This window comes from Heterodontus francisci, chromosome X (genome assembly GCF_036365525.1).
Source record: "Heterodontus francisci isolate sHetFra1 chromosome X, sHetFra1.hap1, whole genome shotgun sequence".
In the NCBI taxonomy this organism is placed as follows: domain Eukaryota; kingdom Metazoa; phylum Chordata; class Chondrichthyes; order Heterodontiformes; family Heterodontidae; genus Heterodontus; species Heterodontus francisci.
Window position 1 is genome coordinate 1,834,073 of NC_090421.1, and position 15,062 is coordinate 1,849,134.

General features: G+C 41.8%; 1 protein-coding gene across 5 annotated transcripts in view; it reads right to left on the reverse strand.

The window, feature by feature from the left end:
- The window catches only part of pan2 (poly(A) specific ribonuclease subunit PAN2), a 112,863-nt gene that overhangs the window by 31,562 nt on the left and 66,239 nt on the right, over positions 1-15,062 (reverse strand). For 4 of the 5 annotated variants that reach the window (XM_068024877.1, XM_068024879.1, XM_068024880.1 and 1 more), the window contains exons 24-26: positions 11,487-11,666; positions 7,987-8,080; positions 6,952-7,155 (exon numbers count right to left, since the gene is read on the reverse strand). In XM_068024877.1, coding sequence (XP_067880978.1) covers positions 6,952-7,155; positions 7,987-8,080; positions 11,487-11,666 — 478 coding nt within the window. Of the gene's footprint in view, positions 1-2,808; positions 4,183-6,951; positions 7,156-7,986; positions 8,081-11,486; positions 11,667-15,062 lie in introns of those variants that run through there. The other variant, XM_068024882.1, reaches the window with a different exon arrangement.

Consider the following 15,062-nt stretch of genomic DNA (forward strand, 5'->3'; position numbering starts at 1 on the left):
AACATTGGTTTTATGGTGGGCTTTTGTAATAATTTGATCTCAAAAGGGTAAAAAAAGTTTTAGAATTTAGTAATATTGTAAATCCTTGGATTTTATTTTTAAATGGGGACTGCTAAAGCTGAAAGTGAGACTCCATAAAACATGGAAATTTGGGAATTAAGCACTGGCACATTACTTATCTGAACAATTCATAACGATTTGGGGTGAATTCTAATCAATGGCAACAAATCTTTTTTCATCAACCCCAGTAACTAAATGCAAGGGAAAAATAACAGTGACATTCTGGAAAGAACCGCACCTGAAGTAATGAAACTGGGATGGGAAGGTTTCAAACTCTAAGCAGTGAAAAAGCCTTTACACTGAGCAATGTTTGCTGTATATGCAAAACCATATGCTGCTTTTGGTGCAATAAATTGACAATCATGAGTTTCGTTACTCTCATCAGGCTATTTCAAGAACAATGGAGGTGGGCTTTGGCATTTTACATGTTTGAACATACGTGCTGAAACATGTAATGGAATTCAGGCAGCACTTCCAAATGCCATGACCAAAGCTACTCTAAGGAGATCAATTTCTACTTGTATATCAAACACTTTGTTCTCCCCTCATCAACATTTAACTCCTTAAAACCCAAGTCCATCTGAAAATTGCATTCTGCTCTGTGACCAAAAAAAGAATGCTTTTAGTGTTTGTTATTGCTCGAAACAGCATATGAGGGTTAATAAGTCAAGGACTCGCAGGGTATTTCCTCTTAGGAAGAGCCATGAACTCGGAGACCAGGCATACTGGTTGCGATAGCTTTCACAAGATGTGTTCGGGTAAGCATATGAATGAAGTCTAATGTGTTTTGGATAAATGGCCACAGATTTCACATTGTAACATGAGCATCATATGCCTTTGACAAAAACTGGCTACACATTTAATACTGATAAAGGAGATGCAGTGCATTGGAACTGGATTGTATCTCTTTCAACTTCAATAGGATTTGGAATGTATTTCTGCAGGAAGCACATTTGCCTGAGGGAAAGTTTCCTGGGCAAGCGAATCAGCTGAACTTCGGAATGTTCTAGATTTAGGATTATGCCAGCCAGCAGGTAAGGTAGGATAGTTTGAAACTGCAGCATGTTACATGGTATAAGTAGTAAGTTTCTGTTTTAAAATCATTACTGGGTCAATACCCTAGAATATTCCTTTCTCGCACCATTGTGGAAGCGACATCATCACATGGACTGCAGTGGTTCAAGCAGAAGGCCTATCAGCACCTTCTCAGGGCAACAAGGGATAAAATAATGAATGTCGGCCAGGTCAATGTCACCCACATTGAGAATTTAAAACATTGAATAGCCTGCTAACATTCACTCTCTACACTCACGTGAAGAATGGTCACTTAAGTGACATACTGGAGTACTGCTGCTAAATGTAGCACCGTACCCCACCAAGAGTCAGTCACTAGTGTTTTCCACTGTGCTCACCAGCCTGCAATTTTCCTGTCTATTAAAATAGACAGCCCCAACAAACAAATTTCTCTGCAGCACCTGTGGAAGAGCCTGTCACTCCAGAATTGGCCTTTATAGCCACTCCAGGCGCTGCTTCACAAACCACTGACCACCTCCAGGCGCGTATCCATTGTCTCTCGAGATAAGGAGGCCCAAAAGACCCCACCAAGAGTCAGTCACTAGTGTTTTCCACTGTGCTCACCAGCCTGCAATTTTCCTGTCTATTAAAATGAATGAGGGGAAAATTGATGGCCATGTTTTCAGGGAGAAAATTGGAAGAAACAAAACAAAAAAAGTTTGAATTTCAAGAAACAGTCACAAAAAACCTTAAACTTTTTGTCACTGATGTGCTGTGGCATCTGGCTCATTATCATTTCCCAAACACAACATCCAAAATGAATTTGATACAATGCTTACTTAGAAATTAACTTAGCAAAAAAGAAAAATCATAACTTCACGTTTCCACAGGCCTTAATACAGACAAACTGGCACCAGAGCCCATTTTGTTTCTCATTTCCATATCATGCAGTAAATTAAATCTTAAACCGTGGAACTCAATTCAATTTTAAACATAGTTAACACAGTTCTTCCCTACCCACATTTTAGGCTGGCTTTCTTTTCTCTGTGCAGTATTCCTCATTACCAAATAGGTGCGCGGAATCACCTGATTCCAGGCTTACTCCACTACCACTCTTTAAACATTACATTGTATGCAAGAGAAAATTTTTCTTTGTTTTTTTTCCTAGATATGGCTGCTCCCACCTGGCACCACCACAGTCCAGCGAAGTGTGGGAGTAGGGGTTGCCTAAATTATCAATACTTGTACATCTTAGTGGTTATTTTGGCACTTTTTGCTTTCCCAAGATTGTTTTGGCGCAGGAGCCTTGCAGTTAAAAGAGTATGCCTGCTTTAGGATACTTATGTTTATATCAAATCCCATACATATTTACAGTGCCAATGTTTTATTGAACAATTTTCAGTGTTAATATTATACACAATTCCATAATCTTGTCAAATGTTTTACCAATTCCTGCTCTCAAAAGTGTGCATTTAGGATAAGAATCCTGATTCAAGGCGCTGAGCAGTTTATATACACACTTGTCTGCACTTACTTCTTTTTTTGAATAGTCCAGTTATTTATTTTCAATAGATACATGAATTGGGCTAAAAAGATTAACTAAAATTGGAAACTTTGATTTTTTGCATGCAAGTGCAGCCTGGACTCAAGCACAGTAAAATGTTTTTACTTACAGCAGGATGTAGAATTATGAAAAACTGATATGAATGAAGAAATTAAGAACCAGACCAGGAGTTTCTTTAAAAAATAAAAGTTTTATTCTTATCTTCAGAGAACAAAGACCAGAGCTTTTACAACCAAACTTTTAAAAAGAGCTTCCAATTGTATGATAGGAAGTATAAATGTTGTTACTTCCAATGCAGGTACAGATGTAACTTAATGCCAAATATTGATAGTGTCTCACACCATATGTACAGGTATATGTAAAATATTGTAATAAAGATTGCTAGCCATTTGGAGATCATTTGTATGCTCAAAAAGGCCACATTTATCATTTTAAAAGCTCCGAAAGTTCAGTAACCTCGACAGTGTAGCGGCTGAAGAGCCTACATCATCCTGCTGGCTAACGGAGGCAGTGAGGGACCATAAATACAATTTCGGAATAGTGTCGACTGTTACCATGGTGAGAGTGCCAACTTGGCATCATTCCCATATCCTGACTGTTTTATGAAACAATCTAAGGTTTTGTTGAACTGTTAAAATCAATGTGGAACACCTTATTCTACACGACAGTATTTTAAAACACGATCTCCACTGTAGGGAAGGCTACTGTTTCTTGCGAAGCAATGATTTTACTGAATAATAGATGCATGCGCAATCTGATGGCAACGTGTGACAATGTTACCATCACCATGTTTATGAACCCTATGTATTTTCTTCCCTGCAACAAGCAAACACCGAACGACACTGGGGCATTTTAGATTTTCACTCAATCTCAGAACTGCCAAAACCTCCAAGTCTGCCAGCCACAACTGAGCTGTCAGGATTAAGTATTCTGCCTTCATCTTCACTGGGAAGATATTCTGTCCTATGAGCACAGCTCCAGAAGGGCATTAGTTTTTAAAGGAGAGGGAGCAAAAGTGTGAAGGAACAGCTTAAGAAAACAGAGAGAAAAACATGAATTAAAAAAAAGCACGGAATGTTTGCAGAGAAACCTCTCGAGATCTGGAAGCCTTGGTGGAATGCCAGTCATCAGCAATGGCGAGTGCAATCACAGCTAAGGTCATCAACCTGAAACATTGTTTCGCTCTCCTCAGATGCTGTCTGACCTGCTGAGCGTTTCCAGCATTTTCTGTTTTTATATCACAACACATGGCTGTTTCCATTTTACTACAAGTTACTTGCTTTTGTTCTTTTTCCAACAATTTGATTTTCCTCCCCATTTTCCGGCCAGTGAGATCAGTTTTCTTCGGTGGTATAATTTAAAATTGCGACAGGTCAAGCACTCTCCACAGAGTCTCCATTTAAAAACCAGTCTCTTGCAGAATCGGTTAAAAATACAAACTTTTTCCCCCCTCAAATACTGCAGGATTCGCTCCTCATTAGGTTAGATAGTTCATTCATATGTCTTCACATTAGAAACCCATCAGAGGTGGGAAAATTGGGTGCCTAATTTAAGAGAAAAAAAGAAGCTTGAAGGTTTAGAACTGCATTAAAAACCCATCAAGATCAACCCCCATCAACTCATTGTGGGTAATGAGAAGCATGTAAAGTCAATTTCATTGATTTGCGCTTATCAGGGTGAGATATATACTGGGGAATGGAACATTTTTCCACTTTTTACACCCAGGGTCAGCATTAAGCATACCCAATGCAGGGTTGAGCTTCCTCTACTTTGCACGTAAGTTGCACCAAATGTGACATTTCCATTGCCCATATCAGCCACTGGTTCTCTGTGTATGATTGGTAATTTAGTACCAACTATGGCTAGTTCTGTCCTGTAGGCGTGCACCTACAAAGAAGGCAAGTTGAGACAGCCCAAACTCATTTCACTGCAGCTATTACAATGGAGACTTTCATTCCATCAGTCCGAGGTGGATTCAAAGTCGGATCCAGATGTATACTAATCAGTGATTCACTGCACGTTGCATTCCAGATGTGAATCACATTACAACTGAGGCCTGGAGTACAGGCCAGGTGCTTTCCTACAGGAAGTGAGGGAATCCAAGCATTCCTACACATCTGCTTGTGTGGCGACACAGCAATGTTAGTGTAGGCCAAGCAGCCAGTTCTCTCAGCTGCATACGGTGCTGGCATGGGGAAACTGCACAACTGAAATAGGGCTTTTAAAAAAAATTTGTTTTAAGTTTTGAAAACAATAGATGCTTAATCAAAGAACGAGCAAACTTGCATTTGAATAGCGCCTTTTCACATCCTCAGGAAGTCCCAAAGCGCTTCACAGCCACCATTTTCTTTTTACGTATAGTCACTGTTATACAGGCAAATGCAGCAGCCGATTTGCGCAAGGTCCCAAAAACAACATAGATGATGAATAACCAGGTGATCTGAGATGGGAGGAATGTTGGCTAGGACACTGGGAGAGCTAAAATCCTGGAGTAGGGCTTGAGCCCACAACCTTCTGACTTAAACAAGAGAAAGACCAATTGAGCCAACTATTAGCTCTGTAAAGCTGGCTGTTAATCACATGACAACCTATATCATTCTATACATACAACCAGCCTCAATGACCAAATGTAAATAGCATTGTTCATAAATATTAAAGTTTCTTCAATACTCTATATTCTCAATTTCTGTATAATTCTACACAGTTAAAGACCTTTACTAACTACACAAAACAGGAAATATGAAAAATTACTCCAGGCGGATTATGGCCTGTACAAACTATTGCCAGGGCGATAAATGCCTCAATCAGCACGTGATTCAACCTCAAAGTAAGTGTCTGTGTGTGTCTGTCTGTGTGTGTCTGTGTGTGTCTGTGTGTGTCTGTGTGTGTGGAGAGGGGGTGTGGAAAAGGTCCCTCAATGGAAAAAAAGTAGTATACAATGATTGTTTAGTAAGGAATGAATTACATGTGGAAGCCAAGAGTGACACTGGTTTTCTTGGCTTATCTTCAGACCAACATATTGCCCATTCTGCAGGTTGTATTTACCATAGCCTATAAGCATTTTGTTGAAACTATACAACACAGAATTACATTTAAGGGTGAGGGTTAAAAGGATAGAATCTCAGTATCATAATCCTTTTTAAAAAACTGAATATTTACATTTCAATGAGTTCTGCAGGATATATACTCAAAGGGAAAAAAAATTACAGAGCCAAGGGGAAAGAGCCGGGGACTGGGATTAATTGGATAGCTCCACCAAAGAGCCGCCACAGGCATGATGGATTGAATAGTCAGTCTCCTGTGCTATGTGATTCTACTCTTGGTCTTGTTGAAGTAATTAGCTCAGAGCAGTTACTTAGTCTGGCAGTGCCAGATGGCTGGATTAATCTCAGCAGATAATAAGAACCCAGGTGTGCATCAGCAACTACAGAAATTCTTTGCAGCTTTGTTCAACTGTTGGATTTGGGTTTGGAAACATCTTTGTACTGGCGGTACCCTGCACTTACCAATCAAACCAAATAGGTTTGAAATAGATGTTCAAATTAAGATCAAGTTCTGATACTTTTTCTTTGCTTATCAAGAGATGTTAGTGTTGTGAAAAGGCACATTTTCCATTCTGGGCATCCAGTATCAACACTAACAACTTACATTTCTCTGGAGTACAGAAAGACATCGTGTTTTACAAAGGAGGGAAGAAAAAACAGGAGGGAGAGGGAAAAAAAGAGAAAAGCTAGAAAGGAGGCCAAGATACAATCAAAGAAGAGTTTTATGGGAGGGTTTTTGAAAGCTAAGAGGGATGTGGCAAGATAGAGGGATTTGGGGAGAGACTTCCAGAGGGCAGGACGTGACAGCTGAAAAAGCAGCACTCAACAGCAGAACAGAGGTTAAGATTGGTGGTAAAGTGAAGGCTCTTGGATCTGATGAGACACAGAATAAAATTCCCTGAACCACAGTAAAGCACCCTCTACTTTCCCATTTCTCACACCACCTGTCTTGCGGACAAAGTGAGATTGCCAATTAGTACTGAATTAGGGACAGCTTTGTGCTGTGGGTCCATGCCAACCAGTAACGGAGTTCAGACTACCAAATTCACTTCATGTAGGATTGCTACAGCCAGCAGACGTTGGCTTCATCTCTTCAATCTGGGCCAGAGTGGAAAGTCAGTAGCCACTCAGTTCCCCAACATTCTGATTTTTCAAGGCTGAAGTTTGATACAATACACCAATTTCTTGAAAAGGATAAAATGTTATATTTCAACTTTAAGCAATGAAATGTTATCACACAAAATGAAGGAAATATAAAAGGTACTTTACTTTTTGGACTATTTTGCACCTCTCCTTCAGGCTCTGGTACTTTCCAGTCCATCTTTCTGCCTTTCTCATATAGACCTTTCAATATTTTCCGGAATTCATCCACATCTATGCCATGTTTTGTCAATTTCAGGTACTTGCGGTAAAGCTGCAGCGCAGTGCGAGCATCCTCTATACTGTCATGCGTTTCACCCTGAATTTTGAGTTCTGTCAGAGAAGTGAAACAGTACAAAAAGCCAATTAGTCTCTCCAGATTTAAGTAAATTCTTCTCCGCACCCTCTCCAAGATCTTGACATCCTTTCTAAAGTGTGGTGCGCAGAATTGGACATAATACTGCAGCTGAGGTCTAACCAACAATTTATAAAGATTTAGCAGGATTTCCTCACTGCTCAGCATCAGCTCCTCACTATATATATTTTCTTGCCCAATTTTTCCCCTCCTCTCCTGCAGGCACTGATTCCTTGCTGGGCTCTGGCACCAGTTTCCATTAACCAAGTGATCATTTTTCACATAAGCATACATGGCGAGTATCAGCAAGCTATTTGACTGTGGAGAACTTCACAGCTGAGCCTGATCCTGTCCTGTTTCTCAAGTACAAGTCTTCCCTCAATGTGCAATTTCCAGGATGGAATGCTGGATTGTGATCAGGAGTAGAAACCATGACTGCTTTCCCCCTTGCTACTCCAGGTGCACCAAGACCAATAGTGGTTCCCCTATTGCCGCCCCAGCTGAGATCAGCTAACACAACACAGACCAGGGATGGGACCTTCCAGGTCACAGGGCTCAGCTACTGCAAAGCAGGCAGCAAAATCACAGCCTGAACCAGCTGAACCACTGGGAAGTAATGTTTCCCCTACATGTTCCATGTGTGCTTCATGCAATGGTAGAATTGTCATTTAATTCAGTGCAAGCAGAAATCTTATCAACGCAACACACTGCACGCGATGAAGCGCAACTGATTACAGAGGCATTTGGAATTACGTACATCAAATGACATTAACAAAAGCTAAAAATCTTAAACTGTAACAAATACAAACCTAGAAAATACCATGCAAGAAAACGCAGTGAAATCATCCTCTTCCGTGGCATGTGAAACAAATACACAGTGTCTATCACCTGCTCCTTTGGAATCTGAAGATAGAAATGGGGAGAGAAGTACATTAGTCTAAAACTGAAATTTATAAAACCAACTCACCAAACATTTCCTTGGGCTGGAGCAGCATTCACAATTACATCATATTGAACAGATATGGTGGAATATTTCTGAAACTTGCCTTTTTTACTCCTGAAATCACATGATAGATCTGGTAGCTCATGTATAATCTGGTGATGGCAACCTATTAAATAATCTTCCCTCAGGCCAGAAATTTATACTGTTTATATGGTTCTTTAATCTTTGCTTACACCAGTGCTTTTTTGAAGTTGATTATTACGATATTAATGCAAATTTGACTGCTATTCTCCACAACATGCACCACAGCCAGCTCGCATCACAGTGAACTGACATTACAGATAGCAACTCTATCACAGAGCCTCCTGTCATATTAAGTCCCACAGAATAAAGCCATTAGGGCTCATTTTCCAAGCAGATGCTGCTAATGGGGAACCTCACCCACTAGCAATGTTCACTTGGAAAATTGGCCTCATTATGTTTTTGCCACGTTTTTTAAAATGATGGCTTTGTTGTTAAATGCAGTGTGTGGTAGGCAAACTCAGCTGGGACCGCGATAACGGCACTACAGTTATCCTCAGCACCACCGAGCTAGCGTAGAAGTCAGGGCTCCTGTTCCTGACTATTATTCAATGATCTTTGCTGGAAGTACCAGACAAGAGCAGCCTCACACTGCCATTTGCCCTCCAGTCAATTAGGTTGCCAACACTTACAGTCGACGGTCATGAAAAATTACAACTTGTATGATATCAGTTCCGACAGAATTTCACCCCAACAAGTCAGGAATGTGATGGAATACTCTCCACTTGCTTGGAAGGGTGCAGCTCCAACAACACTCCAGAAGCTCAACACCATCCAGGACAAAGCAGCCCGCCTGATCAACAGCCCATCCGCCACCTTAAACATTCACTCCCTCCACCACCGAGGCACAGTGGCTGCAGTGTACCATATGCACGATGCACTATAGCAACTTGCCAAGCCTCCTTCGACAGCACCTTCCAAACCCGCAACCTCTACCACTGAGAAGGACAAGGGCAGCAGATGCATGGGAACAAGTTCCCCTCCAAGCCACACACCATCCTGACTTGGAACTATATCACCGTTCCTTCACTGTTGCTTGGTCCAAGTCCTGGAACGCCCTTCCTAACAGCACTGTAGGTGTACCTACACCACATGGACTGCAGCGGTTCAAGGCGGCCATTCACCACCACCTTCCCAAGTGCAATTAAGGATGGGTAACAAATGCTGGCCTTGCCAGTGACACTCACATCCCAAGAAAGAATTTTAAAAAGTCAGCACATTTGAGAGAGGCAGGGAGGGGAGAAAATAACCCTCAATAACAGAAACAATGGGACTTGGTGGTCCATCAAAAAAAAGAAACTGTCAGTGAATCCAGCTTAAATAACTTCAGTCTGGTACTGGACTGGCAACCCAGAGGTCATGATTTCAAATCCCACCATGGCAAGTAGTGAAACTGAATTCAATAAATCTGGCAATTTGTGCATCAGCACCAGAAAATGGCCATGAAAACTGCCAGATTATTGAAAAACCCAACTGGTTCAGTAATACCCTCCAGGGAAGGGAACCTGCCACGCCTAACCAATCGGGCCTGCATGTGACTCCACATGTGGTTGACTCGTAAAACCCTCAGGGCAACTAGGAATGGCAATAAATACCAACCACTTTGTCAGAAACAAGAATACATTACTTCGTAATGTGGCCCTGGTTAGACCACACTGAGTACTGAGAGCAGTTCTGGGCACCACAGCTTCGGAAGAATATATTGGCCTTGGAGGGCCTGCAGCATAGATTCACCAGAATGATAACTGGACTCCAAGGGTGAATTTACGAGGAGAAATCACACAAACTAGGGTTGTATTCTTTGGAATTTAGAAGGTTAAGGGGTAGATAGAAAGAGAACTAACAGATAGACAGGAACTATTGCCACTACTTGGAGAGTCCAGGGCTAGGGAGCATAAACTAAAAATTAGAGCTAGACCTTCAGGAGTGAAATTAGGAAACACCTACACAAAAGGGTGGCAGAAGTTTGGAGCTCTCTTCCATAAATGGCAATTGATGCTAGATCAATTGTTAATTTTGATTATGAGGTTGATAAATGTTTATGAACCAAAGGTATTCAGGGATATGGGGCAAAAGCGGATATATGGAGTTAGGTCACAGATCAGCCATGATCTCACTGAATGGTGGAACTGACTTCAGGAGCTAAATGGCCTCCTCCTGTTCCTATGAGCACATTACGAGTTCCATTGTATATCTTCTTTCAAAAGCAATGCAGCTCAGATTGAAATCCATCTAAGTTCCATATTTGGGACTGATGTCAGTTGGCCCGCCCCCCCCCCCCCCACTAAAAACCACCAGTTTGCCCTCTCCCAGTATTTGCAGAGTTTTATGGGAAAGACTAAGGGGACACAGAGGCTGGTGTCCCTTTGAAGGAAACAAAATGCTGAATACATGACTGTCATCTAGTGTCACTTTTAAGGATATCAAATTAACATCTTTGAGCACTTATTTTTATATTTGCACATTTTTTTCTTTTTAGCGCTGGTAGACCTGTCTTTCCTGCATTTGCAGTTTTTTGAAAAAAAATGTGGATATAATGCAGCAAATCAGACAGAATTCATCCAGAGTGCTTTCCTTTGTTCTGATATCGTCACCATTTAGAAAGGATTGGCACAGGTTAGACTACACATTATGAACATATAAAATCACTGGATGCCATGTAGTAAGGTACAAGAAAACTTCACTGTATAATTGAACCGATTGATGAGATGGTAACAAGGGAGCACCAACTTATGATCACAAAAAGAATTAAAAATGTTAACAAATGAGCTTAGAATGTGGAATTCTCTGCCCCAAATAGTAGTTTAAGCAGAGTTCATAATTTTTCTTTTTTTAAAAAGGGAATGAGATAGTTGCTTGAAAAAGAGATTATAGGGGGAGAACAAAAGCAGAACAGACTAAGGTGGTTTGTGGAGAAAAATGTCAGTACAGAACTGATGGGCTGAGTGGCTTGCTTTTGTGCTGTGATTCAGGTTTCTTGTAAAAAAAAAATCATCCTCTCAGACTCCTCCCACCCCAAGAATAAGTATCTAGAACAAAACACCCTGTATTGGAATGAAATAGAACATTTCCTTACTGAACCTCTGTCCTTAACACTGTTTTCTCCCTTTGGCAGTGCCATAAAGATGGCAAGAACAACCAGGAGGCCAGCTACCAACATGGCAAGATTTGATGTGATAGGTGTTGACGAAGGAAGATGGTGGAAATGGCCATAAGTACAGGATGCAATTACAGTTGGTTTACCTAAAGTATTCTGTTTAAGAACTAAGAACTTTTTAAACCAACCATAAGATTTATGACTCTGAAGTCCTTCTGCAGCCCGTGTCCCACAAACTTCACTCCAACATCAATAAGGAATCTCAGTTTCAGGTACGTTGACTTCAAGGTAGTTAGGTGTTTGGATGAAATTTTGGCATCAAGGTCCCCAGGTTTGATTCCAGAATACTGAGTCAGGTAGTCCACAACCTATTTTCAAAAAGACAAACTTGTGGAATAAGCACACAAGATAATTTTCAGATAGAAGATTGGGATTGGGAAAGCAATAGCGATAGGGGATTCAATAGTTAGGGGAACAGACAGGCGTTTCTGCAGCCACAGATGTGAATCCAGGATGGTACGTTGCCTCGCTGGTGCCAGGGCCGAAGAGTCAACAGCAGAGCACTCTGAGGGGGGAGGGTGAACAGGCAGAGGTTGTGGTCCATATCGGTACTAACAACATAGGTAGGAAGAGTGATGAGGTCCTGCAGGCAGATTTTAAGGATCTAGGAAAGAAACTAGCAAGCAGGACCTCAAAGGTAGTAATCTCTGGATTTCTCCAGGTGCCATGTGCATGTGAGTGTAGAAATAAGAGGATAGAGCAGATGAATGCATGGCTGGAGAGATGATGCAGGAGGGAGGGCTTTAGATTCCTGGAACATTGGGACCATTTCCAGGGGAGATGGGACGTGTACAGGCCAGACGGGTTGCACCTTACAGCCGGGACCAATATCCTTGTGGGTGGTTTGCCAGTGCTGTTGGGAAGGGTTCAACTTGGCAGGGGGATGGGAACCAGGAAGTAACATTAGAGAGGAAAACAAGGTGCACAAAGAATTGGGAGAGACAGGTAGCACTAGAGTGAGAAATAGTAAGGGATTAAGTGGTGCCAGAGTAACAGGGAATGCAATAAGGTCTAAATTAGGTTTACTGTGCATGTATGTGAATGCATGGAGTATGGTAAACAAGGTTGGTGAGCTACAGGCAGAGATAGCCACATGGGAGTATGATGTTGTGGCGATAATGGACACCTGGCTCAAAAAAGGGTAGGACATGGTACTAAATACTCCTGGATACAGGGTATTCAGGAAATATAGGGGAGAAAAGAAAGGAGAAAGGGGTGGCAGTATTGATTAAGGATAATATTACAGTGCTGTAGAGAGAGGCAGTCCTGGAGGGGTTAAAGACAGAATCTATTTGGTTAGAGGTAAGAAACAGATGTACCATTACACTACTGGGTACACACCACAGGCCTCCAACTACTGAGAAAGATATAAGGGAACAAATTTGCAAGGAAATTACAGTGAGGTGAAAACACTATACAGTAGTTATAATGGGGGACTTGAATTATCCTAATATAGACTGGGATAGTAATAGTATAAAGGGCAGAGAGGGAGAAGAGTTTCTGACGTGTGTTCAGAAGAATTTTCTAGATCAGTATGTTTCCAGTCCAATGAGGAAGGAAGCATTGCTGGATCTGGTTCTGGGGAATAAGATGGGACATGTGGATCAAGTGTCAGTAGGGGAACATTTAAGAGACAGTGATCATAATATCATACAGTTTAGGTTAGCTATGGAAAAGAACAAGGAGCAATCCAGAGTAAAAATAATTAATTGGGGGAGTGCCAATTTCAATGGGGTGAGCGCAGATCTGGCCCAGGTAAATTGGAATCAAAGATTGCTCCATTACAGTTTTGCCTGCCAACGAGCTGCCTTTTCAAGAGGAGATGGTTCGGGTACAGTCGAGGTACAATCCCACGAGGGAGAAAAGGTAGGACAACCAAAGCCAGAGCTCCCTGGATGACAGAAGAGATGGAGAATAAGATGAAGCAGAAAAAGGCTGCATATGACAGATGCCAGGTTAATAATACAAGTGAAAACCAGGTTTAATATAGAAAGTTCAGAGGGGAAATGAAAAAAGAAATGAGAAGCAGAGAGGGAGTATAAGAGACCGCAGCTAACATAAAAAGGGAATCCAAAAATCTTCTATAGGCATAATGGAGGAATGGAGCTGATTAGGGACCAAAAAGGAGATTTATGCATGGAGGCAGAGGCCATGGCTGAGATACTAAATGAGTACTTTCCATCTGTCTTTACAGAGGAAAAAGATGCTTCCAAAATCAATGAAGGAGGTGGCAGTGAAGACACTGGATGGGCTAAAAATTGATAAGGAGGAGGTATTAGAAAGGCTGGCTGTACTTAAAGTTGATAAGTCACCAGGACCGGATCAGGTGCAAAGGATACAAACTGAAGTAAGGGTGGAAATTGAGGAGCCACTGGCCATAATCTTCCAATCCTCGTTCGATACAGGGGTGCTGTCAAAGGACTGAAGAATTGCAAATGTAAGGATAAACCCAGCAACTACAAGCCAGTTAGTTTAACCTTGGTGGTGGGAAAGCTTTTAGAAATGATAATCCGGGACAAAGTTAACAGTCACGTGGACAAATGTGGATTAATTAAGGAAAGCCAGCATGGATTTGTTACGAGCAAACTGTGTTCAACTAACCTGATTGAGTTTTTTGATGAGGTAACAGAGAGGGTTAATGAGGGTAATGCAGTTAATGTGGTGGAATTCTAAAAGGCATTTGATGAATTGTTACATAATAGGCTTGCCAACAAAGTTAAAAGGGAATAAATGGGACAGTGGCAGCACAGATACAAAGTTGGCTGAATAACAGGAAACAGTAGTGGTGAATGGTTGTTTTTCAGACTGGAGGAAGGTATATGGTAGTGTTCCCCAGGGATCGTTATTAGTGCCACCACTTTTCCTGATTTATATTAATGACCTAGACTTGGGTGTGCAGCGTACAATTTCAAAATTTGCAGATGTCACAAAACTTGGAAGTACTTGGGACCATATAGTTAATTGTAACATAATTTAGGAAGGATTTAATAAGTATTTATTTATTTTAAATTAATTTATTAATTAGTGCTAGAAATGTCAGTTAGAGGGGTGAAGTAATACACCTGTGAGATGTGGGAGGTCCGTGACGCTTCCAGCGTTCCGGACGACTCCATCTGCAGGAAGTGTACCCAGTTGCAGCTCTTCACAGACCGCATGGATCGGTTGGAGCAGCAACTGGATGCTCTTAGGAGCATGCAGTGGCAGAAAGCGTCATAGACAGGAGTTTTAGAGTCGTGGTTACACCCAAGGTGCAGGCAGATAGATGGGTGACCGCTAGAAGGGGCAGGCAGTCAGTGCAGGAATCCCCTGTGGCTATCCCCCTCTCTAACAAGTATACCGTTTTGGATACTGTTGGGGGGGATGGCCTATCAGGGGAAAACAACAGCAGCAGCCAGAGCAGTGGCACCACGACTGGCACTGTTGTTCAGCAGGGAGGGACAAAGCGCAGAAGAGCAATAGTTATAGGGGACTCTATAGTCAGGAGCAGAGATAGGCGTTTCTGTGGACGTGAAAGAGACTCCAGGATGGTATGTTGCCTCCCTGGTGCCAGGGTCAAGGATGTCTCTGAATGGACAGGGGGCATTCTGAAGGGGGAGGGTGAACAGCCAGACGTTGTGGTACACATCGGTACCAACGACATAGGCAGGAAGATTAGATTAGAGATACAGCACTGAAACAGGCCCTTCGGCCCACCGAGTCTGTGC